This window comes from Spermophilus citellus (assembly GCF_964194105.1).
Source record: "Spermophilus citellus genome assembly, chromosome: 6".
Classification (NCBI taxonomy): domain Eukaryota; kingdom Metazoa; phylum Chordata; class Mammalia; order Rodentia; family Sciuridae; genus Spermophilus; species Spermophilus citellus.
This window is the reverse complement of record NC_138187.1, coordinates 122,570,465-122,588,966: the sequence shown is the minus strand read 5'-3', so window position 1 is coordinate 122,588,966 and position 18,502 is coordinate 122,570,465. Positions and strand designations below refer to the sequence as shown.

General features: G+C 42.1%; 2 protein-coding genes across 2 annotated transcripts in view; one reads left to right on the top strand and one right to left on the bottom strand.

Moving 5' to 3' along the window:
- The window catches only part of SMYD2 (SET and MYND domain containing 2), a 54,264-nt gene extending 52,053 nt beyond the window's left edge, over positions 1-2,211 (top strand). The window contains exons 11-12 of the mRNA XM_081297705.1: positions 412-520; positions 1,797-2,211. Of these exons, the coding sequence (XP_081153831.1) occupies positions 412-520; positions 1,797-1,877 (190 nt within the window). The 3' untranslated portion in view covers positions 1,878-2,211. The remainder of the gene's footprint in view (positions 1-411; positions 521-1,796) is intronic.
- A 2,673-nt stretch (positions 2,212-4,884) lies between these two features.
- PTPN14 (protein tyrosine phosphatase non-receptor type 14) overlaps positions 4,885-18,502 on the bottom strand; it is a 185,134-nt gene continuing 171,516 nt past the window's right edge. The window contains exons 18-19 of the mRNA XM_081298435.1: positions 18,002-18,165; positions 4,885-12,614 (exon numbers count right to left, since the gene is read on the bottom strand). Coding sequence (XP_081154561.1) covers positions 12,486-12,614; positions 18,002-18,165 — 293 coding nt within the window. The 3' untranslated portion in view covers positions 4,885-12,485. The remainder of the gene's footprint in view (positions 12,615-18,001; positions 18,166-18,502) is intronic.

The following is an 18,502-nucleotide window of genomic DNA, read 5'->3' as shown; positions in this document are numbered from 1 at the left end:
AGTGTCTTTTATGTTTCTAATGGGAGAGGATAGAACCGATTGCTGCCCTTATCATAAATGGGGCATTTAATTTAGAAAATGTTTTCCCAGAGCCTTGCTTTGGGTATACCAGGAGTAGGAAAATCTGGACCAAGATTGAATGTTGGATTCACAAATATTTTTGTGTAGGGTTTCTCTAGTGATTTTGATGTAGCTTTTTCAAAATGCAAAAACTGCAAAAAGTAGCTAGCATCTGTGATGAGGTAGGTATCAACCCACCCAAGCCCTGCCCATAGCTCAGCAGGATATGGAGCAACCTTCCTCCATGGAGTACTGGGTCTCAGGCTCAGGGTCCACAGGCTTCCTGTACCCAGTCCATGGTCCTCTGTGCAGCGCTGACGAGGCGGCCTGTTGTCTCTCCCTTTCTTCCAGTAAGCACTATCCCTTGTACTCCCTCAACGTGGCCTCCATGTGGTTGAAGCTGGGAAGACTGTACATGGGCCTGGAAAACAAAGCTGCCGGAGAGAAAGCCCTGAAGAAGGTATGTGTGGGACTCAAGGTCAGGAGTCCAGTGGCTGGGAGGCCTCCTTAATGGAGAAGCAGCTCCTGACCACCCTTCAGCCATAGGCTCAGGGGTGTGTTCAGCAGGTTGGGGTAGGTGCACAGCAGGAGGGGCTGGCTGAGATCACAGGCCCAGCCTGAGGACATGGCTGAGGAGGAGGGATACTACCCACCCTTGGGAAGCCATGGAAGTAGAAAGGCCACCAATTGGGCCAGGAGACAGTGGCAAGGAATTCTCCATTTGTCCCTTTAGGATTCAAAATAAGATGCCTGATGATGCATTTGCAGTTTCTAAAATGCATTCCATCATCATTCTTCCAGTACCAGTTAAACACTAGGACCCTTATGTGTTATTTCTCTTTTAATTCTCACAAAAATGAGATAGGCTTTCCTGATGAAGGAAGTAAGGCTCAAGTGGCTGTAAGGAGCCTGGGTACGTGGCGGGGCCTTCCATCAAATAGGGGTCTTTCTGAGTTGAGAGTTTTAGTCCCTCCCAGTCATGCCAGGACCAGGGGTGGTGGGAGACTGGGCTTGGGAGACAGTTCCTCTTAGTGTGATGGCTTTTCTGTGCCTCCCCTTACAGTAGCTCAGAAACATACTCCTGGGTATTGATTCTCCTCGTTCTTTATGTGGAAGTTAACAGCACAGTGTAATCTGAGAAACAGTCCGTTTGCTCCTTCCTGTAAGAGACTGTTTATAATTGTTGTGGTCACAAACTAGGCCTGGAGGCCTAATTCTCTACATTCCCAATGGACTATTCAGGGAAATGGGCTAAGGCCTCACATCACAAATTGAAGGGTCAGGGCACAGCCAGGACGGAACTATGAATCAAACGAAAAATTTTCTTTAGACTATGGATTTTGTCATCTTGTTTATTGACTTAATGAGGCTGAAGGAAAATTATCCAGCTAGGTCATAATTGGAAAGTGTTGACAGTTATAGAAATACCTAGACTATTGGAGCAAAAGAATTTCATGAAAATAGTTTCTCTACATCATTTCTCCAGCTACTACCCTTCATATTTTTTGCAGAATGTCTTACTCAGTCCAAAGGATAACTGTTCGATTACCAGATAATCTTGTCTCATTTTTTTTTGTAAGAAACTAGACTGTGGAGGAGAACAAAAGCTCTGGAAGCCAGTTTGCCTTCCATCCCTTAAAGCAGAGAAGTCCTCCTCGAATTCCAGTTCCCCTGGGCGGAGGTATGAGGAACTGGCTTTGAAGCTCTCATCTATTCTTTGTCTCGCTCTTTCCTAGGCCATTGCAATCATGGAAGTAGCTCATGGCAAAGATCATCCATATATTTCTGAGATAAAACAAGAAATTGAAAGCCACTGAAATTGCATCATTTCAGTTTTCATTCAGAAACCTTAAAGGATTTGAATATTTCAGATCTTATGCACCACTCCAGCATTTCTATAAACTAATTGGAATGAGAACACTTCTTGCACTTCAACCTTGCACATGCCATACTTTGAGGGTGTTCTTGATAGTTCACCATAATATTAATTTTGAATGCTTTCTTTTTTCTAAGAGGTAATGGCATGGTTTCATATAATATATACTGTGGACACACCGAGTTTTTAAAAATGCATTTATTTTTCCCTTCATGCCTATTGTAACATCCTGAACAAATTTGACTCATGTAAGAGAATAAAGATAGAGTACTCGAGGTTTGTGTTTGCCTCTGTCTATGGGGAGGATTTCCAAGGGTGGGAGCTTGGTCTACAGTGGAAGTGATACTTATTCTCCATCGTTCAGTGCACCTAGGTCTCCTCCCCAGAGGTGGGGTCAGGCAGCCCCTTTATTCTGCAGTTTGAATCGTCTCTCTGGTATCTTACGTGCTTAGAGCATGCATTATTTTCTTGGCCTTTCTTTTCCCCCTCACTGTCTGAAAGCAGTTTCCATCTCTCATTCCATTAACTGTTCTGTGCAGTACTCTCCTTTTTTGGAAAGCCTCCAGAGTAAGCTTGAGATGGAAAAAAAATTTTTTTCCTTACCAACTCTGTGTTGTGAGCAAACACTGATCTCTACCCACACAGCCAGCAGGAATCCAACTTTTTGCAGCTTAAAGCCTAGACAGCAGAAACCTAGGGAATTGTTTGTTAGCAACCATGGCACTAAAGGACACAGCAAGCACTCCTAAGTACAGGGATGTTTCTCAAGAAAAGTGTCTTGGCCAGGCGCAGTGGCACATGCCTATAATACCAGCAGCTTGGGAGACTGAGGTAGGAGAATCATAAGTTCAAAGGCAGTCTCAGCAATTTAGCAAGATCATGTCTCAAAATAAGAACATAAAAAGGGATGAGGATATAGCTCAGTGGTTAAGCACCCTTTTCACTCCCTGATATTAGGGGGGGAAAAAGTGTTTTACAGCCCAAAGAGAAGCACTTCCGCATCGGTTAAAAAATAAGCAAAGTCTGGTGGTGCTGACACTTGATTATCTTTCATAATCATGATCTGAATACAGCTCAAATGGTGGTAGATCTGCTATGGTTTCTTCCCTTCTTTGTCCATACAGACCTTTCAGTTTGTTGCACATAGTGGGATTTAGCAGTGGGATTTATCCTCTTCTATGTAGTCCAGTAAGATATTTATTGAACATCTACTTATGCAAAATACTCAGTATCTCTTCAGTGCAAGAAGAGTTGTAGTTCAGGGGAGTTTAGTGTTTTATGGATGCTAGTAGTTTAGTGTTTTATGGATGCTCTTGTAGTTCAGGGGAGTTTAGTGTTTTATGGATGCTAGTTTACAGTCATGGAAGTAGCTCATGGCAGAATATCTGTAGATAAACCTAAAATAAGTTCACCATCTTTGACAAAGTTTCATAAAATTTATGAAATTTCTCAACAAGTAATACAAACATGAATGAAAAATGTGGACCATTCTTTCTTCCTCAGCAGCTCTGTCCTGAAGGTAAGACCTCTGTAAACTTTATCTGGTCTCCCTTTTTCCCATGCTTGTATAAAGCATCTAAATAAAGAGATTTAGAAAAAGGCAGAATGTGATATGATTTTGTAATCTGCTTCTCTGACTTAACATGGGCCTCTTTTCATTTCAGCACTTACAGATGTGGCTCGTTCTTGTTAGAGGCAGAACATTGCATTGAATGCAGAATCATAATTTATTCATAATTCTATTTATGGACAGGTGGTTTTGCCCAGCTTGATGCTATTACAAAATGCCACACTGAGTAGTGTAGGGGGGTGGGGAATAGATTCTAGGAAATATAATTTCAGGATCAAATAACAATCTTCTTAAAAATTTATATATGGCTACATTTCCTTAAAAAAAACTTCACCAGGTATGAAATAGAATATAATCGCATTGGTTTTCCTCTCCCTCATAACACGATACCATCATTTTTTTGGCCCAATTGAATGTGTGAAATATCTTGTTTTTTGTGCACTTATTAGTGAGGATGGGCACGTCCACATATATTTAGAGATTATTGTATTTCTTCTGTGAATTGATATTCAATTCACGGCTGAGATGTTTTTACGAAACGTGCATGTTTTTCATTTCAGTGCTAAGGCCACCCAGAGTTAGTGGTAGACTGCATGTGTTTATGGTCTCAGTCCCACAGGGCTGTACCCAATTCTGATACCAGTCACCATGATCACTGTCCTATTTCTGTCTGACCTGGTTACAGAGTCGGGGGACCCATACACCATTGCCCATTGTGTTCAACAATTTGCTACAATGGCTCCCCAAACTCCAGGAAATACTTTCACTTACTATTAGCAGTTTATTATAAAGGCTGCAAAATGGAACAGGCAAACGAAGAGGCTGAGCACATGAGATCTGACGCCATGGAGTTGGATTGCCCTGTTATTTATCATGAAGCACGAGCCCACCTCATTATGAAGGGGTCACTGGGTTTGTGTCATGGCAGCCAACTGGGTGGAAATCTGGGACACAGGGGTGACAACCTTTCAATCCAGAGATGAAGTGAGCTATTAAAAAGTCGAAAGACAAAATACAAGAATTTGGATTTTCAATAGCAGCCTGGTGCCTGCCTTTTCCACATCAACAATTTGGTGTCTGAGAAAATGACAGTGGAGGCCGAGGGGCTTGGGGTTTAATGAAGGTTATCACTGCATTTGTGAGAAAGGCTATTTCCATACATTGTTCACTCCATTTGGCTAGTGATCACCACTCTGATTTCTTCTAACCAAGACAACTTTGAAAATTTCATACACAAATCTTCATTATGATCAGATTATACAGGATAAAAGGTAGGTAGCAATAAATTGGCTTTATAAAGGCAGATTTTTCCTAGACACCTTTGCTTTGAAAAGAATCTTAGAGGAAAGGGATAGGTATATGCCTTCAACTAATGCCAACAGTGCTAAAGAGAAAGACTGTTTTCTCTGGAAAAAAAAAAGGTTTATTGCATATGGAAATCAATAGATATCTTTTACAAAAAAAAAAGGTTAGAATAAAGATCTCACATTTGTAAAGGCACATATGAAACATTTTACAGCAATGACAAGGACAGTGAGAACATCATCTAGGACCAATATCTAAATAAGACTTTATAAAAACAGATAGAAAACAGTGCAAAAAATACTGTCAAAGTCAGTTTTATACACCCCAATTGTGTATGAAACTGGCAAGCATAAGCTTATTTACTGATATAAAATAGCACATAGAATAGCATGCATAGTTTCATTTAAGGCTTTTAATATTATTAAACTGACAGGGAGTCTACACCAAAGTACAGTTGACATGACTACAGATAAAGTCACTCCCCAACTTAGGGAATGTCCTATAAACTCCTCAGTCGTCTCCCCGCCATAACAACTGTAGTTTGGTAGTAAAGAGACTCGGCTTTCATCTTGCCAAGTACCAAGTGGCTTCCATGGGGAGGAGAATGTGTCCCCAGGATCCCAAGTCCCAACCTGGAATGCATTTCTCACCACAACAACATAATAGTTCCGTGGTTCCATTTGCAGGTCGGCCCATGAAACTCAACCAGTTCTGACACAGGCCTGTGTTTCAGCTGTGTTGGAAGTCAGTGGGCTTCTGTGGGCTGACCCAAGAACTTTAATTAAAGAACAAACTGGTTTCTAAGTTGGGGACTTGCCTGAATATCATATCAAAATAAAACCTATTAGACATCAATTATTTTGAAGGATAGCAAAATTCACAACATTTTACAAAACAGACCAAGGAGAGCATCACAATACTGAGATCACAGAGTACTACAGTCCAGTGAAACAAAATAGATTAGGCTGTTATTTGATGTAACACTAGTTACATAAGGTTATACATTTAATAGTCATCTGCATATGTAAATCTGTTTTCCCTCCCGTCCTCAACCAGGTTAGTTGACTTCTGAAGGCACAAGGGACACACACAGAATCGTCTTTAATGGAGAGTGTACCTTATATGTCTGAAGGATAATGTTAAAGAATTTTAGGATTCCAAACAATGGCAAGAAAGTTCAGAAGAAACTGCAGTGAAATTTTACAGTGTTCAAGTTGGGGGTGGAGGGAATAGCTCTGAATGACAGTTTTGGTTCTATGCTGAAAGTATTTACTAGCTAACACTGCAGTTGAGGGAGGAGGTGGGAGGCCCTGAGAAATGCCGAGAATGCCAGGCGCCCCTGCCCTGAGAGTCACCTGGCTAAACTCAAAGCAGCATTCCTGAGATTTTAGCAAAAGGTTTCACTCCAAGGCACAGAAAGATCCCAATCTCAGCTTTTTTCCTCTAAACCTTTTGTCAGATGAGATGGCATTTCTGTTTCCCTGAAGGAAGAGGTTATGGAAGAAAAGAACTTCCACACAGACTGGATGAACCGCTTATTCTACCCTCCTAGATAACTGAATTATTGATCACAATCTACCTTTTGATGTTCCTTGGCAGCCCAGAGACACAAATCTGCCTCCCCAGATTGGTCAGTGTGTGTAGAGGCCATGATGAAGGGAACATGGTCCGGCGGCAAGAAGCCAGAAACCAATTAGACCACAGATGTCACCGCACCAATGTGAAGCTACCTAAGTTCACCTCAAAATAAATATTAAATACCATGGCAATCATTGTCTTAGGAGTGTTACCTACTTTTGCTTTCATTCGTTCTAATAATGATAGCTGTGATCACTGAGGGAACAAAAGGGTAAATAAGGACAGCTTCCCCAAGGCTGACAGTTTTCTAAGCTACTTCTGGTTATTTTCATTTGTCAGATCCAATTCCTAGAAACAGTAAGTTTTTTTTTTTTTAAAGAAAGATTAAAAGATTCCCTAGTTACATATTTTGTAGAGGTTCAAGACAATGATTCTCTATGACCAGACTAACTTCTGTAGGGGTTGCACAAATAGGGTGCAGAAAGAAAAAAAGTGTGCTCAAGAGATGAACCAGGAAGCAAATGGAAAAGCATGAAGAGCCAGCAGAGCCTTGAGTGAATGAAACGCCCTAGGAATAAAGATCTGATGTAACACATGCTGCCTGAGAGATGGGAAACGAATGCAATCGCTGTGTTTATATTCTACATTTTTGTGCTCTGGTTAGATACATGACCTATAAAGGAAAAACTTTCTGCAGCACCTGAGATCACTGGCGAGAGGAAACCTGGATGTTTGGGAGGTCTGCTCACTAACCCTGAGAGCTACGTGGCTGAGCAGAGCCCTCAGCATAAGGCTGCGAGGAAAGGAAGGGCTACCGGTGCAAGATGAAAGATGTGCTCTTGAGCAGCTAACCCAGGCACACAGCATACACGGCATCATGGTTCATGATACTCACCCAGCTGCCCCTCAGCTAGGAGGATGCAGTTGGACACTAGAAGCCAGGGTAAAACAGATCCCAGTGCTACAGCAATCTTTTCCTTGGGTGCCACTTCATAGTTTCCAACACTTGTGACATTGCACAAAGCAGGGTAGGGAATAGGAGAGACATTCCAGGGTACAAAAAATTGTGAATTAACATTTTCAGAGGAACATCAGGGCTAATCTAAAACCATTCTAACTCTTCTCTCCATGTATGTCTTATCTTTGGGCAAGCTTAGGGCACTAAGAATGATCCTGGTGGCCCAGAGCATGGCAGAAGGAACAGTGACTTTCTACACATATTGAGGTTGTCTTTGAGCTCCAGCCCTCCTGCTTTAAAACTCAATGTCCCTGAAATTATTTGTTAAAATGGGAAAGCTGGACAAAGCTTTGAACAGTAGGAATGAATACACAGCCTTCCTTTTACTGCATCAAACAACAAATTATGCAGGCTGTGAAATCGATTGATGCCAGATACTGAATGCTGGGGTCAGGGATGTGTTAACAGGGAACTTTTTAGTTTCATCTTGAAAAAGAAGATACAGCTATATTAAGCTGAAAAAGATAAGAAAGGTAGTCTATTGGACAAAAATGCTTACTTACCTGAGTTTCTACTGGAAATGCAAAAGCTGGATAAAGGTTGGGCAAGCTAATGGTTGAATTTCACAGGGCCCTCTGAATAAATGGCATCTGGACAACCTGGTTTGGCAGCATTTGGTTAGTTCACTCTCACATTTCTCCCAGGCACGTTGCTGTTACTTTAAAGATGTAGCAGCAAGGTATTTTGCCCTCTAATGACTTGGAAGCTGAGGTAAAAACAAGAATCATTCTGCCCACTTTGTTTGGACATCAAGGGAAGTGTCAAAAGCAATTTAATACCTTAGAGTGTTATTTCTACCTTGTAGGGCCAATTGGGATTATTTCCATCCTATAGAGTTAACTAAGTTGGTCACCCACCAAGTCTATTGGGAAATAAGCAGTTCCCATGGAAGGCCCACATTCTCCTTTGGTAAGATGGATGAATAGTTGCTCTGCTCATAAAAAGAAAATGCCAAATAAGAGCATGAGGTGTGTCTAATAAAAACCAATGGCGAAAATTAAAACATGGCAGCAGAAGAATCTTGGGTAAAATGGGAAAGCTGAATTCCCCACAAAACAACTTCTTACGTTAAGAGCCCAAGATGACTTGGTGTTTCTGAAAATTTCCTTCCCTGAGGAGCTCAACAGAGCTAGCTATTCCTCAAACTGAGGAGGAATGGTGGATAGATTAACACCAACATGGGTCTGGACCCATCATATCCCCTGAATTTATGTTCCCTGGCATACATTCTGTCTAGAATATCCCTATACTCTTCCCCCACCCTGCCTCCAGGGATTGGCATATCTTTACCAAATAAAAATCAATAATTATGCTTCTTCCCCCATCAAACACAGCGTTGGAAGTAAGAGTGAGATTAGGTGGTACATTCTGTTTTTTGACTATGGACAGCTTTGGGACCCATGTCGTGTTTTCTAATGAATGGACTGAAGTCAGCTAATACAGATCAAAGTAGTCAATACATCAAGAAAGGACAACAGTTGAAAATTCCATAAAAATGTACTTGATGGCCAACCCAGCCTGTCAGAATCAACCATGCGCTATCACCTCTGCCAAAAGCGACTTCTGAGCCCTGGGAGACAGCCTGCTCACCTTGTAGGGGAGGATCACAGCAGCAAGGCCATGTGCTCACAAGCCAGGCTGCCCGCCAGGCACACTTTTGTGTTCATTAGCACTTCCTTAGAGAAAAGACATAAGGCATTGGGATCCACTGTATCGGGGAAGAAACAAACTGTACATAGTAGGTTGACCCATATGAAGTTTTCATGTTCATAGAAAATAGGCTTAATTAGTGGAAATTACATATGGGTAAACCTATATTAAACTAGAAAAGGAAAACAAAAAGCAGTTAACTGGATAAAAATGCTTACTTACTATGCCTAGCAGAATTTGGAACTGCAAAGCAGAAGCCAAAAGAAGGCAGGATAAAGACTGAGTCCCACAGCCTGTCTTTAGCAGAGTCCCAAAAGACCCTCTATCCAGGCTAATGGAAACTGACTCAGGTAAATAATGACTGTCGTTATAATCAAAGAGTAGTTTGTCTTCTTAATCTAGAACCACAAAGGTTGGAAAAGTAAAACTGTCTCAGTTTAAGCTCCTTGAAAGTTTATTCCTCATCAATTCCCTGTGGAGACGTTTTTACCTTCCTGATCTCGTGGCTCATCTCCAAAAGAGCATAGAAGCTGGTTTGTCTTTACTCTCATATAAATAAATGTCTGACATACCTCTCTAATGCAGCTAGATCCTCTTGTGTACTTTGTATCCAGGGAAAAATCTGTGTGTCTCCCAAGAACCCCACAAAATATAGCCCAGCAGGACACTTCACAGCATTGCCAGCAAGCTTATCTTCATCTCAAGGAGGAAGACATCAAATTCAGCCCCGGGATCCAGGGACCATGCTGAACAAGGAGATCACTTTAGGTCAACATATCTAAATGAATGCAAATGAAAGAAGCAAAATATCTCAACTGGAAAACTTCAAAACTAGAGGTTGGAAAATATTAGATAGCCTTGGTGTGAGAGGATACCTTTTATTACCACCATTTTTAATTTTCTCCCTTCAAATCCAAACTGCAGCAATAGACCCTGACAGCTCTAGCTTCAGACTTGATACATCATCAGGAAGTCATTCCAAAAGCTCTAACTAGATAACTAATTTAATACACTTTGCTTCAAGGTTTATTCCTTGGCTTGCTTCCCAGATATAAAGCATCTCTGGGCAATTATTATGCAGATGCCACTAAAAACACTTTGAATGGCTGCTGATAATTTAACAGGAGATACACTGGCATTCACTGGAGATGTGAAGAGGAATGCAAAATGTGCTAAAGAACCAGAAGCATTTGCTTTTAAAAATGAAATATGTGGAATAACTTTTAAATGTTTTCCTCTGGGTTTCAATATAAACTTTGGCTAGGAAGTTGGATATAAGAACTACTTCCTCTCTGCTATCTTGTGCATTAATGAATATTCTGATAGCATAACCCTTTTCATTGGGTTTCAATGAAGCCCAAAAGTCATGAGCTCAAAGAGACATCAACTTTACATGCTGCCCGCAGGAGACATTTTAACAATATTCACATTAGGGCTTAGAGTTAAAAGATAAATACTGAAGGTATCATTGTACAATAAACTAGTAACTGAGAAAGTTCTTAGAATATTCCAAGGATGAAAAATCTCTTGAGGAAAGGATGTCAATACCTTTCTGCCTGCTGATGAGCTTCTCTGTTCCATTTAAAACACATGTGGTACTAATGGTTTTCTTTTCAGAACATATACCCAAACTCCACAATCTACAAAGCTCAGTTCAAGTAAAGACTCTATAACTGCATCACACACCTTTTGTATAGAAGAAGAGAGAGGAAGTTCTCCAGATATTCTGAGTGTAAATATGCCGAACCACACCCAACAACACACTGGCCCACAGTGGAAGGAACTGGTTGCAACCTCTTCCAAATGAGTTAATGGGGAATGTGGTTTCATAGGCAGCTATTAGTATGTGGGATGGGAGTCACAAGAGCAAGCTCTCTTTGGTCAGTGTGATGCCATTCTTTTTCTCTTTTCACTCGGGGGAAAAAAAAAAAAAACAGCAATGGAGTAAGGCAGGTAGAACACCCACCATGTTCTAAGAACAAAAACCCCAATCAAAAAGTGTGTCCAAAAAAAAACTAGATATAGAAAAGGAAATTCCCCAGAATTCAGGAAGATGGGAAATGTGTGATACATGATTTATTGTATAATAACCCAAGAAATTCAGAAGGACTCTGATGAATGAAGTCATAGGAAGAAACTAAGAACCAAGCTTTAAACTGGTGGTGGTTCACGCTATAACTGACCAGAGAGTGGGTTACATGGAGTAAAGGGAGCAATGGGAGACTCTGAATGACAAATTCTACCATCTCATCAGGGTGGCAAGATTTGGAATACAGGGTCCTGAGAGAGATTAACTACACTCTTGTAGGCCAAAGCCTGGAGATGATACCAGCACAGTGAGGGTCACATTGTGGGTGACTCCTGGCCAGGGCCCCTGCTAACTAAGTGCCAAACAGCTCCTAGAAATTAGTTTCGTCAATGGTTTTCTTTATAACCTTTTCCATGACTGTGATTGAGAGAAAAACGGAGTGCACCCAGCACCTCAACCTGCAGGATCTTGTCCAGCACATACTTGATATTTAAATAAGAAACAATATCAAGACCCTGCCCGACTCTGTTCTTTACCCACCCTGGGCCATTATCCTCTCTCAATCAGGCAAGAGGCCAAGTTGCACAGATGGCCTGGCCCAGGACCTCAACATCAGCAGCCTGGGGTCTGAGAAAACAGAGAGAAGCAGCAGATATACAGGGTACAGTCCCAGCAGGAAGATAGGCTCCAGAGCCCAGAATAAGGGGTGGTTGAGAAAGACGCAAAGAGCTCCTCATTCGCCTCGAAAGATGTCACTATGCCCTATAAAGGGAGAATTTTCTCTCGATGTTCTCATCTTCAACTTAAGCTTTTGGGGACATAGGAGGGCAAGAAAAGAGATTATAGAGGATAAGGGCAGAAAGGGAGAAGAGAGGAAAGTAACTGTCTATCCAGGGCTCATGAGCCCCCAGAATATGACAGAATAATGTGTTTTCTTCAGTAAAGGGTCTTGGCCGTTTTCTTTATATTTCAGGATGAATTCATTTTCTTGCCATATTTGATTTGGACATGAGCAATTAATTAAGCTGATGAATTTCAGGATGGGCTACAAATCTGGCTTCAGCTTCACTAGAGATGTGTTCCCTTATGCCTTTGCCCCAAAATGACCCACCATACAACCTTCCCTCCTGACATATTACAATGCAGATCAGTCAAAATGTGGTTCAAATGAAAAGTACTATATTAATATGAAAACTGCATTATAATAATTCACAAAAGTTATTCCAAAGGGGGAAAAATAAATTATCTCATATAAAATAATACATGACATTTCGGGGTAATCTTGGCTCCTGGCCTATTGCCAGCCATCTGCCCCCAGCTGGGGGAGCAGATGTTGTCTGGAGGTGATTCCACCTGCAGGATGGAGCTGGATCCCTCCTCCAGGATCTGGATCTGGAGATTAAATGAGTCTGGAGTTTTGTAGAAACTGGATGAGGACTTGGTAGACAAACTTGTACTGAGTGATGGTCTGGATCATGAACATTCTTTGCTCCCTGAGGAGCCTCAGCATCATGGGGACTTCCACCTTCTGCAAGAAAAGAGAAAAGACACAAATCCTGAGATGGGAAACTTTCTTCAGGTGATTCTTCATCTGCTCATTCAGGAAGCATTCACCCACTGACCACACCCAGGTACAGACAAAGAAAAGGACCCTGGCCCCATTAAGGTTTTAGGAATCAGAGTCTATACCAGTAATTAGAGAACTTGATCACCAGTTGTCACTGGTGTGATATTTTAAATATAGCCTAGACTGCTAGATAAAACTTAGAGGCTGGGGGTCAACCCAATTGCTACTGTCAAATCTGCCAGACCCAATGACAGGATTTCAGGCATCTCTGGGTCTTGTGTAAAGGAAGGAGCATAATGTGTTCCTTTAACAGCAGGGTATGGCCTTGCCCATGTTAGGTGCAATTCCTCAGTATGCACCTACAGGATCAAATGATGAAATAAATGCATGCAGAGAATTTAGTGCACAGTTCTTAATGAATGCAACTCATAAGTGTATTGTTAATGTGATTATGTCCATCTTGCTGTCTCTCAGGACTGTAGTCATGATCAAGCAAGATAATGTACATGATAAGCCTTTGAAACATCAAAGCATCTCTGAATACCAGTTTGCAGTAAAGGACTTTCACTAAAAATATCTTGAGTATTAAGTAAGACTGCCTGTGTAGGAATCCTTTGAGAACACAGCTCTCTTGAATGGAAGGAAATTAATACCTTGGATCATTGGTGCTGACACAGACCAGAGACTGTCCCAGTGACCCCCACCCTCACTATTTCTACCTTCCCCAACCAGCCAGCCATGCACAGCTGAATAGCCACTGGGCTGTGAGGCCACTGTGCCTAGCCACTCACTCTGATCTAGGAGAGGTCAACCCAAAACAGATGGTACCCATGAAGTTATCAAGGATGGAGAAAGCACTCAAAGTTACATAATAAAAACTGATTTGCATGCCATACTTTGTAATCTCCAAACCTTGAAAAATAATCTCAGTTATTTCCAAACTTTGGGTAGCTATGATAACAGGGGCCATCCTTAGAAGTCATTCTTATCAAAACCAACTAAAGAATGTACTCCACAGACTTAAAGAGACACAGTCAATTCCTGGGTAATAATGACAACAAAGGCATATGATTCCCCAAACTATTAATCAAAATGTAGAGATGAGTTTATAAGCCTCTAACAACAAATGGGTCTTTGCCTAAATTACACTCTAATGTGATCTCTGTCAGGCTGGAGTGGTGGCTCAGTGTTACAGCCCTTGTCTAACACATGTGAGGCACTGGGTTTGAACCTCAGCACCACATAAAATAAATAATAAATAAAGGTACTGTGCCCATTTACAACTAAAAAATAAATAAAAATTTAAAAAAATAAAGTGGTTTGGCATGATATACAACAATCAAGAGACAACTAATGATGGACTGAATTAATGTTTGACGGCTACTGCTCTGTGTTGGGCACTGAAGAGTTGGGGGCAGAGAACAAGGCCACCAAAGACTTTGACAGGGGAGGTAGGGTGCACAGGAGCTCAGAGCGCAGAACTCTGAAAACCTGATGAGGTTTCTTCTGTGGAATCCCAGCTCTAGCACTTCCTGGGCATATTACTTCATGTACCTGTGACTCAGTTTCTCTTCTGTTACATAAGAGCACTAAGAGAACCCATCTCAGTGTTACTGTGAAGGCCTTTTGAGTTAAAGCCACAAGGCTCATGGAATGGTGACAATGCATGGTGAACGCTAAATATAGTACAGCTGCTATTTCCACTGTTATTATCACTACCTCTGCCTGTCCCGCCTCCTCCATCACCCAGCTCTGGTACAGACCTCCACCACCACCACCAAGCCACCTCCCGTTTTTCAACCACCACACCTCCTCATTTTCCACCTTCCCCACCACTATCTCCTCCTCCACCATCTCTACCACTACCTCCTCTTTCCCACCACCATCCACCTCCTCCTCCTCTACCTCCACCACCACCTCCTTTACCCCTACACTTACCACCACACCTTCACCTTCTCTACCACTTCCACCCCACCGCCATCTTCCCCACACTCTACCTCTTCCACATCTACCATCCCCTCCACCTCCTGCACCCCATTTCTAAGTCTTCCCCATCATCACCTCCCCTTCCTCCTCTACACTGCCAGCACCTCTCACCATTTCCTTCACCATCCTCTCCTCTAGAATCTATACAACTTGGCCCCCAAACCAATTTATTTTCTCTTTCTGATACAGAGCAGCTGGAAACAAAGCAAAGAAGGTTCCCCTTGTCCTCAATGAGAGGATTTTAACTACTCTAAAGATTCACTCCCACAGGCTCTGCTGCTAACTGCCCTGTACCCTGGCCTACTGCCAGCCATCTGCCCCCAACTGGGGGAGCAGATGTTGTCTGGAGGTTATTCCACCTGCAGGATGGAGCTGGATCCCTCCTCCAGGATCCGGATCTGGAGATTAAATGAGTCTGGAGTTTTGTAGAAACTGGATGAGGACTTGGTAGACAAACTTGTACTGAGTACACTTATGAGGAGTGGATCTTTGCTCAATCTCACCCAGAGGACATTTTCTCCTCCTCACTCAGTGAAGGAGAGAGAACTTATTTGGGAACAGCAGCAAGATCAAGACATCTTTTCCTTAGCTAGTGAGAATGGCACTTTTTGTAATGACTTGTGGCTGCCCAGGCAACCACATCTAGAGGATCAAGAGAGAAGCTTGAAAAAGGAAGAACAGGTGCTCCCTGGCAGATGTGTGAGCAGGAAGATGTTGTTATTAACACTCAGTGACCAAAAGCACTGGGTCATGGGGAAGCTTCACAGAGCAGCCCAAGAGAGCTATCCCTTCCAGTCCCCAACTCGCAGCTACCAACCTTGCTGTAAGCATCTCTGATTCAGTATTTATGCTCAACTTTTCTATTTACAAATGAGACTAAGAGGGAAAAGTGCAAGAAACAGAAATGCCATTTTGCTGACAAAACCACATGAATTACAAGCTAAAATATAAAGTAAGCTAAATCCAGCTGTGGAAAGAAGGCAAAAAAATTTTGGACAAGAGACACACGGGACACGTGATTCCATATTCATTTGTCAAAACCTCTGTTTAAAACACAAAATAGCTACACACATTCCACTCTTATTTTGAAATGTAGGCTTGAATCTGACTAGACAGGACTGAAACAGCTTCAGAACAAAGTAGAGTTTTTTTTTCCCTTCACCATCCACCAATAGCAATTATGGGAAACAGGACCGATAAGGCTGGCTATATTTGTGCTGGGGAAAAGGAAGTGAAAAATATGAGTCATCTTGCTATCTTTGAGTATCAATGGAAACAGAAATTCTTTTTGGATTGACCACATACAAGCAAGGAATGTTCTGGCATGCAGTTGGGCACTGAGGAAACCCTCTGCCTTTGGACACACCATGGAGTACAACCTTTCCAAGTCTCAGGAGTCCACAGGAAGTTCTACCAGCCCATCCCTCACTGTACCACGGGGCTGGCTTTGATGGGTACTGTTTGTGTCCCTATAATATCAGGTGAGCAATGGACCTCATGTCATGCTTCATGGAACCACAATGCTTGATGGGTCTCCAAAGAGCTCCGAACAATCTTTCATGTCAGACGAGACGGGCAGAATAGTCGCTCGAGTTGAAAAGGGGAAGAGGTCACTGAAGAAGAGTGGCAGGAAATGAAAAAAGGGATGATTTGGTGACAACAGTGATATGAGAGGAAGTGGAAGTGGAAGGTGGTGGCGGCAGTCTCCTCCTTGCACTGGAGCCACCTGGGCCACCAGCGTAAGCATAGACACGTTCAAACCATGTGCACACTAATTCCATTGTACCTCATTCCATTTTCCTGAAGGACTGGGACTTAGTGTCAAGTTATTCATTGTATCTGAGACTTCCAGATACTTCTAGTAGTGACAGGGTACAGAGAAATCCCCAGGTGAGACAGAGTGATTTAAAAAAAAAAAACAGAGGAGACAATGACATTTCAACTTATTCCATAGTAAGAGTTTATCAGCAAGTTTCATGTTTTGTTTTGTTTGGGTTTGGGTTTGGATTTATGGTTTTAAATATTAGGCTACAGTTGGGATAGCTCCTCTTCTATCTTCTAGTAGCATAAAATTCCTTTGTGCAGACTGAAAGTCTCCAAACTTTACCTTTTTATAGGCAGGAGTTTTAAAATCCTTTGCAAGTACATGTTAAGTTTAAACAAGGGACTTATTTAAACTTAACATGTACTATTTTCCTATTAGTCTCAACACAACAAATTTCATAGGGAAATATTTAATCTGATGCTCAACCTACTGAAGCTAGTCAGTAAGCCTGTGTATTAGCATATCAATTTCTCCATTATAACGTTCTACAATTTTAAAACTTCCAAATCACTACCAGAGTTTCCTTGCATCTTCCAAGCCTTATGGTTTGGAAATAGAACAGAACCAAATGGCACGAGGCATTAATACCTCTACATAGTAGAGGTGAGGATGATGAGGGAGTGGGAAGTGAAAGCCCTTCAAATGGCCAATATACATTTTACTGTCATATGTAACTAGAAATAAAAATATAACAACAACAACAACAAAACAGCCTGGGCTGGGGGTAGAGCTCAGTAGCAGAGTGCTTGCCTTTCCAAGCATGCACCAAGTCCTGGGTTCCATCCTAGCACCACAAAAATAAATAAATAAATGAATAATTAAAACACAACCTGATAGCCTCATGTTAACAGAAGGCAGAACTGTCCTTCAGCCCTCGGTTGTTGTTCCAGCCTCTCAGTGTAACGCCCTGATTGTACAGCAGGTAAGGGAATGCCACAGGCCATGTGCCCACAGGCCCAGCAGCAGCCCACTTCTGCAGGAAACATAGCCACAGGGCAGTCCAGGCCAAGACCAATAATGCCAGTGTGCTCAGAGCATCTCCTGCTCTGCTTACCACACAGCTGCCCAACTGACAAGAGCAAATACCCTCTTTAAATAAAAACATCCCTCTGAAGAATGAAAAACATCTTCTGAGCAAATAAATCTGCACATAGGATTAGGACAAGACACCTCCCAGAAATGTAAGACACAACTAAACTACGTGTGGCAAAATAACTCACTTGGGAAATCACCCACAATAAAACCAGACTGTCTACTTCGGGAAGTAGACGCCAACTAAGGTCAGATTTTCTGGAAGTTTCCTAACTCAGACTCTCATTTATTCTATATTATTTTAGGTACCTACACAGAGCAGGGAGAGGCCCAAACTAGAAGGACTATAAATGTCAGACTCAAACTTGGAACAATGGGTTTGGATAACTGTTGGAGAGAGAAAGGAAATTAACCATTGAACTTGAGAGGGCACAGGCCGGGTGTGGCCATGGTGCAGATTTGTCCCCAAGGTGGAGCATTCAGAAAGAATCCCAGAATGACTCACTTCGTTATGCTCCAGGCAGTAGATCATCAGCTCAGACAGAATGACCACTCCGGTCCTTCCCACCCCAGCACTGCAGTGGACCACGATGGGGGGGTGCTGGCTCTGGGTGCCTTCTAACATGCTGTTGGTATGGCGACGGACTGACTGGATCTCCTCCAAGTAGGCTGCAGGACAAAATGCAAATATCGTCACCCAGGTCCTACATGGCTTTACATACAAGTGTTGGGGGCTGGGCACAGGAGCAGAACGGCTGGTAAATTTTTTTTTTTTTAAGTGTGACAATAATTTGCAGTTCTTATAAGACAATAATTATTGGTCTGGTACCTGCTGTACAGTCCTGGATCCAGAAAGGACCAGCTGGGAGTCAATTAGTCCATGGGAGAATTTGTTCTTTAAATTAAATAGTTCTTTTTTAAAAATCAAATTCTATTTCCCCCTCTGCAAATCCCTAAGTCCCTCAAGCAGATGATTCTAGACATTACTTACAGCAATTTCTCCTAT